The sequence below is a fragment of the Rosa chinensis genome, chromosome 5, assembly GCF_002994745.2.
Source record: "Rosa chinensis cultivar Old Blush chromosome 5, RchiOBHm-V2, whole genome shotgun sequence".
In the NCBI taxonomy this organism is placed as follows: Eukaryota; Viridiplantae; Streptophyta; class Magnoliopsida; order Rosales; family Rosaceae; genus Rosa; species Rosa chinensis.
This window is the reverse complement of record NC_037092.1, coordinates 24,833,896-24,851,673: the sequence shown is the minus strand read 5'-3', so window position 1 is coordinate 24,851,673 and position 17,778 is coordinate 24,833,896. Positions and strand designations below refer to the sequence as shown.

Genomic DNA, 17,778 nt, shown 5'->3' with positions numbered 1-17,778 from the left:
AAACTGTGCACGTCATATAACATGCATGAAATACACGTTTTGCCTTCAACCATACGATTAATTTCCGTAGAGTTAGATACCTTTACCGTTTTTCCTGTCAATGGGTATTAATCATTTACCGAATTCGTCTTTTGCTTTTTCTTTTGAAGTTATTTTTAACTTAAACCAATTTAAGTCTTTACACTTTATTTCCACGTGGATTGCATTACATGCTGAAAATCGTCAGAAATGCAGAATGAAAAGAAGGGATAAACACATGAATTAAATGAGTCAAATTTGAAACAACCCGACAAAATTAAATTGACAAAAGGAAGTAAATTGTGAGAATCCAAAGGTAATTACACTTCTATAATTACAATTCCACTCCCTTGTAACTTTTTGTTTATCATGCGTTGAGCAATTAATCGCATGATAATAGCCCATAATTAGCCTAAATCAATGTGGAGTCAATTTCTAGACAAGAGGGAGAGGCCTAGGTGTCACTAGTGTAAAGTGTGGAGAATAGTAGGGCAACATTTTCTTCTACTAGGATTAAAAAAAAAAAGAGAAATAAAAAAGAAATAAGGAGATTTATAGGACCCAAATGGAGAAAGAAAGTAATAAAAATCCAAAGAGTGGGGATGAGGAGGAGAACACAGGAGAGAGGAGGATAGTAGAGAGAAGAACTAGAAACCCTTGTCTCGTGAAGCAGCAGGTGAAGAGAGAAAGGGTGAAGAAGGAAAAAAACAAACCCCAAAAATATATAAAAAAAAGCTTCTCTCTTTCCTTTCCTTTCTTTCTTTCTTCTTCTCCTCCTCAGATTATCTCTCTCTCTCTCTCTCTTTCTTTCTCTAAACGAACAAGTTCACATTCATTCTTTGCTTCTTCCTTTTCTTACATATATCACGAGATCCCCATCTTGCCCTCCCTCAATCTCTCTTCTTTAATGTCTTCTTCTTCTTCTTCTTCTTTCTCACAGCCTCTTCTTTTGGGTTTGTGTTTGTCCGTCTCTGCTTGCACCCATTGTTGCTCTTGGAGTGGCCTCACTGGGTCACATTGCTGAGTCTCTGTCAAACTATCCAAATTTCTGATAGACTCTGTGAAAAAGATTCAAGCTTTTTTGTTTTCTCGCTCTCCGTTCTCGGAAATGTCGCACGCCGGGAAGCCCATTTCGGAGCCAGGCGTCGACTCCTCGCTCTCCGATCGCCTCCGTGACTCACTGAGTTGCGAGGCCAACAAGCCCGACTTCCGAGAACTCGATCTGGGCTCGCCCGTTTCGCCGCTGCGGACTCGCCAGAGCGGTGGGCTCGCCACTGCCACCAGCAGCAGCTCCAGTTCGTCCGGATCGGTGTCGGGTCGGAATGGAACCAACCCGGTTAATGCGATAAGGTCCGGTTCGGGGCCCAACAACAACCACTCCGGCGAGCTCTCCGGCTCCAGCGAGAGCAGTCCCACAAATACCCGGAATAGCTCCAAACCGGGTCACACGAGATCCAATTCCGGCTCCGCCCACCCGTTAATTTACTCGGGTCAGAGCTCCTCCGCCGTGAACTCGTCGCCGAGATCGAATGTTCTGCCCACCGGGAACATATGCCCATCCGGGAAAATCCTCAAGGCGGGTATGGTTCCGAATCGGACCTCCAGAACCGACGTTTTGGGCTCCGGGACGGGCTACTACGGCCACGGGAGCATAATGCGGGGCGGCGCGGCGGCCAAGAGTGTCGGCGCCGCCGAGGCGGTGAGCTCCAGAACAAGTGGCGGCGGCGGAGGAGAGTTGGGGAAGAGAGGAATGGGGAGTGTGGATCCGGAAGAGGTGAAGAGAGCTGGGAATGAGCACTACAGAAGAGGCAATTTTGCAGAGGCTTTGAGCTTTTATGATCGGGCAATTGCTTTGGCTCCGGCCAATGCAGCTTACCGGAGCAACCGGGCTGCGGCATTGACCGGTCTAGGGCGGCTGGGGGAGGCGGTGAGGGAGTGTGAGGAGGCTGTGAAGTTGGATCCCAATTATGGCAGAGCTCACCACCGTTTGGGTTCTTTGTTTCTTAGGTGAGTTGGGAACTAAAGCTCAAGTCTTTTTGAAGCAGCTGTGTTGGTTTTGGTGCTTGAGAATGTCTCTACTTCTTTGGTTGTTGGATTTGGTTCACCGGTGCAGTACTAGTTTGCGGTTTTTGATTTCCATTCTTGACTTTGATGTGTGTTCGTGATGGTGTGCTTGTTTTAGTCTAGTTTCCTGTATGCTCCTATATCTGCATTCATTACAGTATGCTGTGTTTGCTCCAAGTCTTTAGAGGGGTTTCAAAGCTTTGTTGGTTCATTTTGATTTGATTGCTTTGGATCCAAACTCTGTTGATATAGTTATAGGTGCATTATGAAATTTTCTTCACTTGATCTCATCTGTTTCACTGTTTTGACAGGTTAGGGCAGGTGGAGAATGCCAGGAGGCATCTTTGTCTTCCAGGGCTGCAGCCGGATGCGGCTGAATTACGGAAATTAGAGGTAGTAGAGAAGCATCTTAAAAAATGTACAGATGCACGTCGTGTAGGAGATTGGAAAAGTGTATTGAGGGAAAATGACTCTGCTATTGCTGCTGGAGCTGACTTTTCTCCCCAGGTAACTATTGGTTCGTAAAAGTCTTGACTACTGGAATTGTATTATTTTATTTATTTTTTTGCTATGAGAAGCATAACAAAATGCTGAACTTGTTCAAATTGAATTTACAGCTCTCTATGTGTAGAGCGGAAGCACATTTGAAGCTCCACCAAATTGATGATGCTGAATCAGTCCTATCAAATATACCCAAATTAGACACATATACCAACTCCTCACAATCTAAGTTCTTTGGGATGCTTTCTGAAGCATATACTTACTTTGTCTTGGCCCAAATTGAGATGGCATTTGGAAGGTAAGTTCAATTTTTTATATTTCAAGCTTCATCACAATTACAAAGGTTAAGAGCTTTGTGGTGAGTGAGAATGGATGATGGATGTATTGCAGGTTTGAGAATGCAGTTACTTCTGCTGAGAAAGCTGGAAAGATTGATCCCCGAAACCTAGAAGTTGCGTCGCTGCTTCAAAATGTGCGAATGGTGGTGAGAGCTCGTGCCCGTGGCAATGATCTCTTCAAGTCTGAAAGGTTCACCGAAGCGTGCTTAGCTTATGGTGATGGTCTGAGGCTTGATCCTTCAAACTCTGTTCTATATTGCAACAGAGCAGCTTGCTGGTTTAAGCTTGGGATGTGGGAGCATTCCATTGAAGACTGCAACCAGGCCCTATGTATTAAACCGAATTACACAAAAGCTCTTCTTCGAAGGGCTGCATCAAACAGCAAGGTAAATTGCATTTTTAAGAGGTTCATGCATTTTTCTTTTTCTGAAATAGATTCACAACTTATTCTCTTAGGCTTTTGTGTATTACAGCTAGAAAGATGGGTCGATGCTGTTAGAGACTATGAGATCTTGAGGAGGGAGCTTCCTGATGACAATGAAGTTGCTGAATCATTGTTTCATGCTCAAGTTGCATTGAAAAAGTCTCGTGGGGAAGAAGTGCATAATATGAAGTTTGGGGGTGAAGTAGAAGAAATATTGGGTCTTGAGCAGTTTAGAGCTGCAATATGTTTACCAGGTAGGCCTTCATATTTTTACAGCCTGTCACATGTTCATGTTTTCAGTTGCATCATTGTACAAGTGTCTAAAGATTTCATATTTCAGGTGTCTCCGTGGTCCATTTCAAAGCAGCATCCAATTTGCAATGCAAGCAAATATCACCTTTCGTGGACACGCTCTGTGGCCGCTACCCATCCATAAATTTCCTCAAGGTAAGTTACAGACACTTGCATCGTATCACTTTAAATCTTTAATTATACTTTGCATGCCTCATTATTTTCGCTGTTGTATACTGGAAAAAAAGTTATATACCTATCATGGTGATGCATTGCAGGTTGACATTGAAGAAAGCCCAGCAGTTGCGAACATTGAAAATGTGAAGATTGTACCAACATTCAAGATATACAAAAACGGTAGCCGAGTGAAGGAAATGGTGTGCCCCTGTCGCGAAATGTTAGAACACTCGGTCAGGCATTATAGCTTTTAGAACTTAGAAAACTGTACTGTAATTCTGCTTCATCTCTGCCGTATTTTTGCATCTTTCTTGCTGCTTCCCCACCCCCAGTTCGATAGGGAACTCCTCACAGCCCTTCCATTCAGCCTCCCCCCTCTATTTACCAGCTACCTGTGCCATAATCAAAACCGACAAATAATCTCAGTTACCAGCCAATGCCATTGGATTCCAGAGAAGTAGCTTAGTTCCGTTCTCAGTTTTTATTTATTCATTCATTCCTCATTGCTCTCTGGTTCCATTTTCTTCTTCGTTTTTCCTCTCGTCTTTTTATAAAATGTAGGCTGGCCTGGTTTCTGTATATCCAGTTCCAAAAAAAAAATCCATGTACAATTGTTTAGTTCGCCCTTGAGTGGGTTAGAGAGTGAGAGAGGTGAGAGAGAATGAGTGAAGGAGAGAGAGAGAGAGAGAGACGGCTGGCTGGTTGTAGAAGAGGATTTGTACATGTATATATGTGATGATACATGCAAAAAAAAAAAAAAATGGAAGTATGGGAGGGGATTAGATGGCTGGTGGGTACTTACTGGGTTAGTGAAAGAAGGATGTCTATGAATATGTTGCATTATTATCATGACTATGAATATGTTATTATCAGAATTATCATTCAACAATAAAAATTTCTATTTTTCTTTTTCTCACATTGAATCTGCTTCTCCAATCAAGTCTCCAGATGATGTTTCTTTTCCTATTCACCAGGATGTTATTGTCAGTGAGATCACATTTAGTTTGGTCAATTGGAAAACTGGTGAGATTGGCAGTGTCAGTTCTCTTAACGATCAAAACCCTCTTCCTCACGAACCAAACGGTTGTCAGCATTGTTGACAATGTAGGAAAGATTTCATATGGGGAGTGAAATCCACGCTCTATGTTTCATTTTTTGATAACTTAAATTTTGTGTTTAGCAACTTAAATTTTATATTTTATATAAATCTCTACTAAAAAAGGAAGAGATGAGTGAATCATAAAATAAGAAGTGCGGATTTTATTCCTTTTCTGCATCTATTCACAGTCTATGAAAAGTACTAAGGTGATTATGTCTTTGATCATAGTAGGGGACAGTATCATGTTGTAGGCGAAGTTCATTGATTACATCAGTTAGTACGGTCAATGAAATTGTTAATAAATACATCATCTGCTTATGAATGCGGTAATGCTGTCATTGAAGCATTATGCATAATGTATGACGTCTCCCAATGCAAAAGTTGTAAAAGATGTCATTTTCGTTAAACATCACTGCACTGCATTATGTGGTTTGACTATCATTTGGAATCACAAACTATACCACCAATAGTAACTTAGAAATCATATTTTCTAAAGGTTTCGCTATATGTTTTTATCAAATATGAAACATTCGGATTAGTAGAATTGTCTGACGAACACATTAGTCTAAATTAAACGTTGATATTACCGTTGCTTTGATAAACTAGTCATCTTTTTTCATACCCTGACCTGTAGAGAACCATGGTCGGTGTTGACCAAATTTCTGTTATTCTTTTTTCTGTACATGATAAGAAAACAATAGGGAGTGATTTGGGGAGATCAGAATTTAGGGTTTGTTTAATGGGAAATGGTTGACAAGGTCTATCTGGGTGGGAATTGGGGATTGGACGGGAGAAAAGCAAGTGTGTTTTTAAATGAAAAGGTTGGTTGGTTTTGTTATTAAGGAGTGCGGAGGAAGTCGGTGGTTGAGACTATTCAATGGAATCGATACTCTTCTTGCTTCAAAGCAAGTGTAGATTCCTGTAGCAAGAAAAAGAGAAGAGAGAGCCCCCTCGAGGCCACACTCTTAACTCTTGCCAACCACTTGTGACTAATTGGTTGTTGAATAGTGATATGAAAGAGAGAGAATGCTTTTGGGGGTGATCATATTACATGCAATGTGATATGTGTTCATCAAGAGTTTTGAGTCTTCACACAGTAACAAATAACATCTTGTATTTCTCTATTAATCGTCAATTGATTTTATTTTTGATATGGTATCAGTCGGTTTTAGGTTGTTCATACAATTATGTCACCACATGCCTTACATAATATGTATGCATGACCGGTATGACCTTACTGATTGCATATATGACTCGATGTGTGGTCACATGTGAAGGGCGTGTTGCAAATTAGAGTTTATAATGTATTGGTCATAGACATATATTATTAACTGATTTTATTTTGGACGTCTAGATTATTACTCTTAAAGGTGATGATGGTGGCTGCGACGAGGCAACCCTTCCAACCTAATTTAGCTATTTTCTGAGGACTGTTAGAGGTGGCATCTCGAGTGCTTACTTTTACTTTACTCTTTTGATGCATAAATTGAGTACCATAGTCAAAACTCTGCAGCTAGAATTAGTTCCGGTCTTTGTTTTTAAAAAGCTGATTAGTTTGTTCGGCTCTATTCGTTTTGACAAATGAATGGTTCTTAGTACGGTTACATATCGTCTTATTAGCAAATATTCTAGTCAGAGTCACATTATAAAATTAATAATCATTCGATGTATTTATTTCTCCGAAATAATTGATTTTACCATCTACTTGTCTTCAACATTGACATTCATTAATTCTGATCATAACACTATACTACAAGATGAAAATGTAATAGTAAATTTGAGTAATAAATCTTTTATACTGGTAATTCCAGAAATAGCCGCTGCCAGAGTGCCACTAATTAGGACATTTTTGGGAGTGGTTCGGGTGGGGTTTGCTCTTCAATCTTGGCATGTGGGCATTTAAGAAAGAAACAAGTACCCAACTCATTCAGTCATACTTACAGAGACACCAAATTCATCATCAACTCCAAAAGAGCATCCGGTAGAGCCATCCTGGCTGACGGCAACCGCCCCATCAGGCTGATGGCTATGTCTGTGATGGCTGCCGTCGCAATAAATGAATTGAATACCATCCTGTCCACTTCTTAGAACTTTCAGTTCAGTTTTTCCATGGACCATTTCCACATTCTAACAAAGCTTGATTGGCATGGTGACAAAATGAGCCCTTCTACTCCCCTTAATATCGTCAACAACCTAACAAAACGGAATGTGAGACTGGTGGTCCAAGATTTGAGAAGATAGATGTGGATGTCAGCCGTTAATCGATGAATTTCGTACGTTGAAGATCGGATTGCATATATGTTCATACTAGAGGCTGTAACGGCTCAGACGGGTATCAACATAATCATGTTGAACGATGCGACAAGAGAAAGCAAGAAGTTATGGTGGAAGGAGTGCTACAGAACAAGGGTGGCTATGAGAATTCCAGGGCTATATGCGAACAAAATTAAAGACGCTCGAGACTTGTCAAATACATTGAACTATTTTCTTTTGACTAACTCAATAAAAAAAATATATTAAATGAGCATAAAATAATGATAGTAGATAAATTTATTCCAATCAAAAGTTGGAGTTGTTTTCTAGGTGGGAGAATGAAATAGAGACGAAGCTAGACATTTTCACTTTTTTATTTATGAAGACTTGTCTCGAAATAAACGTAAGGTTTATGTTTGGTTAGTAAAACAAAATTCAAATTTTAGTTAATAATGGGTGCGTCTGTCTGGGCTACGCCGGGCGTACCATATGCCGAGTGGAGCCTGCCTTGCTGGCATCTTCCTCTCCACACAATGTGGATGATAATGGCACAGTAGAACACTGCTGTTATCAGTTCAAAACAAATCGTTAGGGTAAAAAGTGAAGGGCTTTCATGACAAATCTCATATGCCGAACTTGAATCATGCATATGAATGAATTCCATGAGCTCAGTTTATTATGAATTAGAACCAAAAAAAAAAAGTGAGGTGGCTCGATTCCGGGTTGCCACCCTTGGTAGTTGGTACCGTCTATCTTGGCCAATGCAACACTGTTGTTGATATGCTCTGTTTAACATTTAAACTGGGCACCATCATCATTCTCAAAAAAAAAAAAAAAAAAAAAAAATGGGCACCATCATCATCAAAATCTAACATTCTAGATGCGGACTCCATCGAAGAAATCAGGCGGGGTATAAAAGTGGTGATGCTCCCCAAAGCCCTCCTTTCCTTACCATCTTGGCTGGATTCCTTTTACTGGTATTCTGGATTCTTGGATCAATTCTAATGTGGTTAATTAGTTTCTTTGTTATGTCGCCTCCACCGAATCAGGGGACTATCTCTATTAACTTTTGTCTTTAAGTATGTACTCATCTAGAATTATCATCAATAAAGATGCTCTATTTTAATGCAAAAAAAAAAAAAAAACCATGAACTGTTTTCTATTGGTGGTGGATACGTACGACATTTGTGCCATGGAAGGGCTCTTCTGGGTGTTTTTGGTATTCTCAGTTTGAGGTTTTGGAGGCTCCGTCTTGGTTTCCTTGGATGGAGTAGGAGGACGTTGGTTCGGAATCTAAACCGGTTCTGTAATTTCTGGTGCGGGCTCTTCTTTGGGTTGAAAAATCAAATTTTCATTACCTCAGGAATTAGATTCGATTGAGTGAGAGGTAGCTGTGATACTTGATTGCTAAGATACTTGCAACCAAGCTCCCGATCCACACCGAAATTGAAGGTAAGTTGCAAGCGGCAATCAAGTTTTATCTCTGTATCTCAGTGTTCGACAACACGACTGATATGGTAGGTGAGAGGGATGGTGCCGAGCAGAAATGACATCTTCGCCCCTCGTTAAGAGGCAGTAAAGGTTTTTTTTACTGGCTTGTCGTTTGTGGAATCTTGAATGACCCTTTTATCCTTCTGTTAACGTCTGTTGAAGGCGTATGGTAGGCCTGGCGTAGCCAAGAATCGTGCGTTAATAATTGCACTTTTCTTTTTGTTTTGGTTTTTTTTTTTTTTTTTTTTTTTTTTTAAATTACATCAACAACTAATGTTTGATTAGTCGAACTCACAATCTCCACTTACAAGTAAAAGACTTATGTCAATAGACTAAATAGTACTGAAAACAATTACTCTAAACGCCATTTGATATAATTTAAGTTCTACACCTATCATAGTAACTTACACCTATCATGCACAAAATGTTCTACAATCAAATTATCAAATTTGGGAGATATTTTTTCCTTATCAAATCAAAGCTTTCTTTTCATATCCGAATATCAACTCAAAGTTTTGTTTCATATTGGGATCTGGTCAATCAGTGGCGGAGCCACAATGAGGCACATTGGGTCCTGTGACCCAGTCAACTTTTATATAAATAATAAGCTACTAGAATGAGTAGAATCACAAACAATTAGCATAGGGCAGTGGGTCTGGCATGTTTTTGCTTTATTGAGGTCCAGGGTTCGATTCTAGGTTGCTAACATCAGTACTTTTTGTTTAAAATTTTCCCAAGGTTTATTGCTAGCTTGCAACACTAAAAATTATTAATATTACTATTTGGCTTGATTTTATAAACTTGACATAATTTTAAGGACAAAATACTGTTTACTCCCTATACTTATAAGGTATCGACGTTTCAGTCCCTGACGTTTCAATTTCACCTAATTAGTCCCTAAACTCTCTAATTTCACAGAAAAAGTCCCTACCGTCAATTTTACGTCCAAAATTTCGTTTTCTTGCTGACGTGGCACTTTTTTCACACTGAAATTACTATTATATCCTCACCTTCTCTTTTTTTATTTATTTGTTCTCTCTTTTTTTTTTTTTGCTTTTCACCTCTTCTTTTTCAGCTCTCTTTCCTCATTCTCTCTCTCTCCCCTCTCCTTCTGCCTCCAAACTCCAAAGAAGAAGCAGCCGCAGCCCAAGAGGCGGAGCTGCAAACCCCAACCACTCAGGCTTTAGAAATAAGATCAAAACCTGCCACCGTCTCGCAAGCCAAAACCTCGCCGTCCCACCACCGCCGGCGTACCCGCCGCTCCGAGCAAATGCTAGCCATCCCACCATCCATCTATCCATCATCCCCATCACACCGGCGAGCACCACCACCCCTCCCAATCACCCTTCTCCATATGGCGGCTCCATACCAAATCGGAGCACACCCAAACCAAATCAATTCACCTTCCACCGCCTTTCCTTCCTCAAATCGGAGCACCCAAACTAAATCAATTCACCACCGCCCTTTCTTCCTCAAATCGGAGCACCCAAACCAAATCAATTCAACACCGCCTTGAGGGTCCTCTCTTCCAAACCCACCAACACCACTCCATCCCTAACCTTCCTTCTCCTCCGCCGCCGCTTCTATGCTGCCCAACCCCAACAATCTGATCCCACCCACATCCCATCCTCCTCAGAATCCGACGCCGAAAACAGCTTTGACAGTACCCTCTACGAGTTACCCACCGCTGCTTCGGATTCCAAACCCCAAAACTCGAGTTGGGACGAGAAGTACAGAAGCAAAGCTGACAGATTGGTACCTGGGGATGAGGCCCACAAAGCAAAGCTGAGGTTTTTGAAGGAGGAGGAGGACGAGAGGAAGCGGAGGGTGCTCACTAAGGCGCTGCTTGAGGCGGCGCTGGAGAGAGGAGATGAGGAGGAATCGGACGGTGAGGAGGAGGTGGTCAAGGAGGAGGACCAGAAGTTGTTGACGGTTGGGATTATTGGGGCTCCCAATGCCGGAAAGTCTGCGCTGACGAATTACAGGGTTGGTTTCTTTGAGTTTGAGTTTTCGGGTTAAAGGTGGTTAGGGTTTACAGCTCCGCCTCTTGGGTTGCGGCTGCGGCTGCTTCTTCTTTGCAATTTGGAGGCAGAAGGAGAGGGGAGAGAGAAAGAATGAGGAAAGAGAGCTGAAGAAGGAGAGGTGAAAAGAAAAAACAAAAACAAAAAGAGAGAACAAATAAATAAATAATAAAAAGAGAGATGGTGAGGGTATAATAGTAATTTCAGTGTGAAAAAAGTGCCACGTCAGCAAGAAAATGAAATTTTGGACGGAAAATTGACGGCAAAGACCTTTTGTGTGAAATTAGAGAGTTTAGGGACTATTCAGGTGAAATTGAAACGTCGGGGACTGAAACGTCGATACTCTATAAGTATAGGGAGTAAACAGTATTTTGTCCTAATTTTAACAATATTCTTATCTTATATTAATCTTATTTCTAGATTATAAATATTTGTATCAAATTTTGTTTATCGGAATTTTCATTAAAGTTTTGATATATAAAGTTCTAAGTTTTTTCTTTTCAATTTCTAAAAGTCCTCACCTAGGATGAAGTTTTAGCTCAGTCACTTGTTATTTTTTAGTGAATTGGAAAACTCTTGTAAAATAAAAAAACATATTTGTAACATGTATCGCCTCTCAACTTAATAACAAATTTCTTGTTATTTTCTAAGATTTTTATGTTTTGATATTATTATTTTGTTTTTGTGCCCCAGTAACCCCAAGTTTCTGGCTCCGCCACTGCAGCCAATTGATCACTTAACGACCATTCCTATTGAAAGGAGCAGACTATTTTCCTTGTTAGATCAGAATCTGATCTCCTAGAAACACCCCATTCATCACATTTTTAATCCACATGATGTAGATTTACTAATACTCGTTACGGTACGAGTTTGAACTCAACATCCGTCACATAATATGGTTCCAATGTGGTAAAAGAGCTAAGCAAAATCGAATTTGTAGAGGTGTGCGTGCATCATCGTCCATCGAATAACTATACTTCCGATCAAAGCAAAAGAATACGAAAATGTTCACGCTGAATCTGGTGTTTGGATCACTACTAATTCAATGGCTCTCAATATATTCAACGTAATGTTAAAATATTCCCATGATGATCGACCAAAGATATTGTGTTTGATTGACCATGCAGTTCATTAAAGAACAAAGAGCAGCACATTCACCTGGGTCTCTGGATACCCTAGTCCGTGCGTCACCAGCGGTCAAGCGGCCGGCAGGAGGAGGTGACTGCTCAGGTGGGCCACAGCATGAGGAGGTGTGAAGCGAACAGAGAATCTTATGTCATTGTTTGCTCAGAAACAGAAACAAAAACAAAAAAAAAGGAGAAGGGAGGATCGAGGTAATGAATGATGCAGAAGAGATTAGACTTGAAGGTGGCAAGCAGATAGATCCAAAACCACAGAGCATTGTTTCATGGCCTTTAATGGGGGAGGTTACTGCCCTACGTGGCTGCCAGGTTCTTAACCTGGCTTCTAGTACGGTAAGCAGAAACAGTGAAAGCTCATGAAGCAAGCTCCGTCAGATTGGATTCTCATCCATCACTCTATCAGGAACAAAGACACGTCGTTTTCTGCGGGTTTCAGACTTGGGTAATTGTGTCTTCTCATTTGTGGACAACACAGAAAAAAAAAATGTAGGTTTTACGTAAAACTCGATGCCAGTTCATTGCAGCTAATTCTGAGTTATGCCAGAGATTTGGATGTAACCTGAAAGCCGCAAGAGCAACTTGAAGTTTGACAATGTTACTTTCGCAACCAAATATTTCACCAAACTAAATGATGAGAATCGTGTGAGATTACAAGGATCACAGAGCTGCTGCTATTGTGAAGACTCCTTTGTGTAACATGGCTTAGGCTATAGCCCATGTATAAATTCTGTCCTCTGCAATTCCTAACCAGATGTAAGCTCAATGAACAGGCTTTTACTGTTTCATGCTGAATTCACATGCAACAGTACTCTTTATACATTCTCAAACAAACTAAGCTGCTTTGCACTCATGGTGTCTAACAGCTCCTAGTTCTCTTTCAAAGCCACGAGCTCCACCACTAATACAACTTAAACCATTGATTGGTAGGATTGCAAATGAAGCAACCCAAAATGGTAGTTGATATGGTGAAGCAATTGCATGGGAATTACAGACATTGATATGTTTCTTCAAATCAAATAATTACATTCAAGAGTCGAGGAAAGGAAATTAGTCAACAATTATTCACAATGTTTACTTGGTACCATATTTTGAATGACTACAATAGTCCCCAGAGTCATCATTTTGAGACGGGGAGATAAAAGTATCTTGGCTGATCTTACAGGTTCAGAGCCAACAGAACTATGAGATGAGAACACTTATCAGCCTGTAATTGCTTGAGAATTTTAAAATATTTGAAACATCAATTCTTCCAAATTTCATGTAACAATGACATTGAATAGCATACATTGCAATAAGGTTATTTCTGGTACTTCCACCATGTCATCACACACCACTTGCATATAAACGGGTCCATTCCTTGGCTGCAGGGATTAATGAAGAAAACATTAAGCAACCTTACACAACTACAGCTAATATTTTTGAAAACAAACACGTGTGTGTAAATATATATATTAAGAGGGGTAAAACAACAAAATAAAGAGAGTTATCAAGATTACCTGTTTCAACAGCTTCCGCCTCATTTGATTTCCAATGCTTAGCGATGTTCTCAGAGAGCGGATCATCGGGATTTGGAGCACTCAAAAGTGCTTGAATACTAGCAGAAAATGATGCCAACATTGTCAATGATTCAGTTTCAATTTTTTACTTCAAACAAATGTATAGACACTGTTATAAAAGCACATTATACAGATAGTAAACAAACAGTGTGTCGGGATAATTTGAGCCTGTGATTCACATATGTGTTTCTTATGGAGATTATGATCTGAAAACAGGTAATAGCCTTTCTATAATTCAAAAACCGAAGCACATTAAATCATGATTACCTGAGAAGAACAGTTCGTATCTGTAGAGCAGGACTCCACTTGTCTTTCAAAATGTCAAGGCATATCCTTCCCAGCTGTATAAAGAAAAGTATGCATGGAACACAAGAAATTATTTTGCAATCATTTAAAACTTAAAAGTAAGGGTAAGAAAAACAAGATGAGAAAGGATTGCCTACCTTGTCAATGTTAGGATGATAAATTTTAGTGAGAAACCGAACCTGTTACAAGTGAGAAAAATTATTGTATGATACAGAGACAACGTGAAGAATATTAAGATGCTGAACATCATGATTAAAGCTAAGCAAATGGGCTGGAAAATTTATTACTAGTGTAATAAGGTAGATATTGGCCACAACTCGTAGTGCAATTAAATGTTCACATGATTTGCAGTTACAAGGACTTTCTTTCTTTATTTTTCAATAAGATAATAACAAAGAACCTATTTCAAATGACAGATGATTTAAAACTGCAAGGCCAAAGCCACATCCTATTGCATTTGTAAAATCAGCGCACAAGATCACAATGCCAACTCAGTTGGCTTCCTTTAACAGGTTACCATGTTGGTATCCTGCAAAAAGGCTAGTAAACTCTGAAGAGGCTTCCCCAATGCAAGCAAGCAAGACTAAGCAAGAGTTGCTAGCACCGTAAATTGCTACCATTAGTTTCATCAACAAAAGAACATATCCAAATACAGCTTTATTAACTTATTATTATTTCTATCAACATCTGCAATCCATATATTCAACTAAACTTGAAAACATTCCAATCCATAAATCATGAACAATCAGAATCACAGTTGTAAAGAAAGTGTTAGATGATAAATCATATTTCTTCCAGAATAACTACAACATAGGCCATGAATTCAGCTATTGTAATTCTTCATGTTGGGTGACTTAAATAATTTCCTTTTAAGATCCTGATAATTCCCCCTGCATGCAATCACTATGCAAATCCCAGATACTAATTTCTCTAAACCCTAAACGACATCATCTTTACAAACTGCTCACTACTACTACTCTCAAAATCTACCACTTGATTTGTTCTGACAACAAATTGCCCCTTAAAGTATATAATATAGAGGGAGAAAACAAAACTGCCTTTTAACAAAATACCCGAATAACCATTCACATGTGACGCAAAATTAAAAGTTCTACCCACTGCAATGTTCTATTTCATACTCACCCTGAATCTTTGAAATCATTGAACTTACATTGTACTTATCTTAAATCAAACAATTAAAAATATATGTGCAGAACTAACAACATCAATACAAAAAGAAAGAAAGCCTTGGCACAGATCAAAGTGACTCCTAATCAAACTACCTTTGGTGCAGCCATAGGATATTCTTCAGGCAAAAATAGTTCCAACTTGAAAACTCCTCCTGAACAAATATTTCAAAAGTAGTGATTACACAAGATAAAAATAAAGTGTGCAACTATATTTCAGACAGAAAATGAAAACAAGGGGGGAGTAACGAAAAAATCATAGAGTTGTGAAACTGACATCTTCAGGAACAACTCCAACTAAGAATATAAAATGGAATAATCAATCTTGCTATATCAATCCGATAAAACATCAATAAGCTGCCAATGCTCAACCATTTCATCTCACAGGCTTAATCCAAAAGAAAAGTGCATATCTGCTTTAGTGTAAAAAGCAACTCGCTCTACTGTAAAAAGTGTATGTCTGCTGGCATATTTACTTAGATTTGGCGACTAAATAGAAAGAATATCATCATTGTTCTAGGACCTAGTTTACTCCCTGGAATTAACACTAGTAAGTCAATGTCATACTGACAGCCAACAAACTCATAGTAGGAGATCAGTGGTACATAAACCAACAATTCTCACAGTATGAACGAGATACAATTTTCACACGGTGAGATATAAATCTCCCCAAGCACACAGATAATCGCTAGAACCTCTCCAATTAGCCTGCCTATCTGAGTAGCACGAATGCTATAACTAACCATCGTTCCTGACTTACATCCAAAAGATTTTCTATTGGTTGACAGGAAACTCTTGGCCTTGTGGTTCCTTAAATTCTCTAAAACGGCATGCAAAAAAGAAAAATCTGTCGAGAAAACATAGTTGTTACTCGGTCCAAAGACATGATAGAAGTAGATTGAGCCTAAAGAGTTTATTATGCCCGGACAAGACATCAAACAAACTACACTGCTGCATTGTATATATGAACAGGATACTTCTTTCATACAAGAGTAAAGGGAAAACCTCATAGAAAGACAACCCTCAGTGATGACCAACCACTACAGACCTCAATGAAATGCTTCCATTTTCTAATACATTCTCCTTAAATCCAACTTTATAAAAAAATAAATATCAAGCCCGCTTTCACAGAAACAAAATTTCACAATGCAAGCACCCAATAATGCAGATCATCGATTTCCAGCATCCTATATCGTCATTCCAGTACGTGCATTTTCTTAATAAGAAAATAAATGCACTTACTGATTAAATGAATACGAAAAGGATTCCCGGATCAGAGTTACCATCAAGCTTTTACACCAAAACTAGAACTCAATCTTCCAAATTCATGAACAGAACTAATACCCAACTAATCACAATATGAACATAGGATAAAATAAACCCCAAAATCTCCTTGTAAAGGCACAACATTTCCACAAGGGAATGAAGTTCAGTAATTTATACCTTCATACGGAGATTGAGTCGGGCCAAGGATCATCACATTGAAATACCGCATATTGTCTTCCGATGGCGAAGCACTAATTCCCGGAGCTGTAAAATCACAACACATTAAAACAAAATCACGTAAACCCACAAATCCCCATAAAACCAAAAGCTCAATTCTTTACATTACATCTAAACAAAAACCCAACCAAACAATATCAAGCTCACACTTATACGTAAATCACTTTAGCAAAACAAACTAAACCCCAAATCAAACTAATCAAAAGCTCAATTCAACATTCCAGCTCCAGAAAACAAGTGACAAAGAGTGAAGCACTAACCAGGTTCACTGAGGAGACGCTGAGTTTCCTGCGAGAATTCCAAAAAAAAAAAAAAAAAAATTAAACAAAATTGAAAATTTAAACCAGCCAAGGAAACACGAACAAGATCGAAAATTTTCGAGCATAGATTCCAGTCTGACCATACAGAATGAAATTAAAACAAGAAAAAGTGGGACTTTGAAATTCTGGGCTGGAGAGACGTGAATAGAGTGATCAGAGGGAAATTAAAAGAGGGATCGCGGAGAAGATTGAGCGACGAACCTTGATGATCCTCCGGGGAAGGTTACTGTTCGCCATTCCAAGGTCGATTGCAGACTACGCAATGAGGGTTTTTCAGAGAGAGAGAGTGCGTTTCTTTTCTTTCCTTTGTTGTTTACTTTCTCTCATTATGACTCAAAAGAATAGCATATATGCACTCGATGTTTTGGTCGACAAAAGCACCTTTGAGTCTTCGACTTGGAGAATAATTTTTCTTTTTTCTTTCCTAAAAAATTGAAACTACAAAAAAAAAGAAAAAAGAAAATTGATTTTGACTTCTATGAGATTATATGAATTTATTTTTCTTAAACTACTTGATGATTTTCTTTCGTTTTAGTTATTGGTCTAGTTGCATTAGCTTTTAGTTTGTAAATGGGATGTTTTTTGAAAAAGAGAAAAAGAAGGGAATTTTATGTTGGCGCCTCTTGCATTTCCCGCGTTTCTACAGGTGCATTTAATGTTAGCCGTTTTCATTAACCGTCTCAAAAAACGATAGAGTGTCTAGCCGTCTCTTATATATCGACCCAAAGAGGTTTATTTCCTCTTTTGGAGTTTCAATTAGCTAATGTGAAACAAAAAGGTGACTTTTTTTTCATCAACGGGCTGAGTGGGGGGGGGGGGGGGGGGGGAGTTGAGGATTTAACTAACAATTATTACTTTTATGAGAGGCAAATACACTACTCTCTCTTTTGTAAGTAGGAGGTCTTGGTTCAATTTCAACGACAACCCGTTGGTGTCACACACACAGGTCGGATCAGAGGCAGACGTTTGCAAAGATGAAAAAGTGCGAATGCCACTCACGGAGGCGCGAATGGCGGCTCTGGTCTCGCCTGTGCCTAACCAAGCCTCCATCTTGAGATTCTTCTTGCCGTTGGACTCCTCAGTGACG

At 39.4% G+C, this 17,778-nt stretch overlaps 2 protein-coding genes across 2 annotated transcripts; one reads left to right on the top strand and one right to left on the bottom strand.

Annotated features, from left to right (window-relative positions):
• The first annotated feature begins 597 nt into the window (after window positions 1–597).
• Window positions 598–4,729, top strand: LOC112166088 (TPR repeat-containing thioredoxin TTL1). Its single transcript, XM_024302853.2, has 7 exons — window positions 598–2,025; window positions 2,394–2,589; window positions 2,700–2,881; window positions 2,974–3,307; window positions 3,395–3,599; window positions 3,686–3,792; window positions 3,915–4,729. Exons 1-7 carry the CDS (start codon window positions 1,127–1,129, stop codon window positions 4,065–4,067), a joined length of 2,076 nt encoding a protein of 691 aa, XP_024158621.1. The 5' UTR covers window positions 598–1,126; the 3' UTR covers window positions 4,068–4,729.
• Window positions 4,730–12,819: 8,090 nt separating this feature from the next.
• LOC112166510 (ubiquitin-conjugating enzyme E2 35) lies at window positions 12,820–17,025 on the bottom strand. Its single transcript, XM_024303377.1, has 8 exons — window positions 16,893–17,025; window positions 16,632–16,659; window positions 16,312–16,398; window positions 14,965–15,023; window positions 13,819–13,860; window positions 13,643–13,716; window positions 13,316–13,413; window positions 12,820–13,180 (listed from the first exon to the last, which is right to left on the bottom strand). Exons 1-8 carry the CDS (start codon window positions 16,926–16,928, stop codon window positions 13,143–13,145), a joined length of 462 nt encoding a protein of 153 aa, XP_024159145.1. The 5' UTR covers window positions 16,929–17,025; the 3' UTR covers window positions 12,820–13,142.
• Between the last annotated feature and the right edge of the window lie 753 nt (window positions 17,026–17,778).

Excerpts from the sequence above, each read along its gene's own strand:
- LOC112166088 (XM_024302853.2), top strand. The coding sequence starts at position 1,127 with ATGTCGCACGCCGGGAAGCCCATTTCGGAGCCAGGCGTCGACTCCTCG. Across the intron at positions 3,308-3,394 it reads GGGCTGCATCAAACAGCAAG|CTAGAAAGATGGGTCGATGC; the intron begins GTAAATTGCATT and ends TGTGTATTACAG. Across the intron at positions 3,793-3,914 it reads CATCCATAAATTTCCTCAAG|GTTGACATTGAAGAAAGCCC; the intron begins GTAAGTTACAGA and ends GATGCATTGCAG.
- LOC112166510 (XM_024303377.1), bottom strand. The coding sequence starts at position 16,928 with ATGGCGAACAGTAACCTTCCCCGGAGGATCATCAAG. Across the intron at positions 13,717-13,818 it reads ATCATCCTAACATTGACAAG|CTGGGAAGGATATGCCTTGA; the intron begins GTAGGCAATCCT and ends TTCTTTATACAG. Across the intron at positions 13,181-13,315 it reads GGCGGAAGCTGTTGAAACAG|CCAAGGAATGGACCCGTTTA; the intron begins GTAATCTTGATA and ends TAATCCCTGCAG.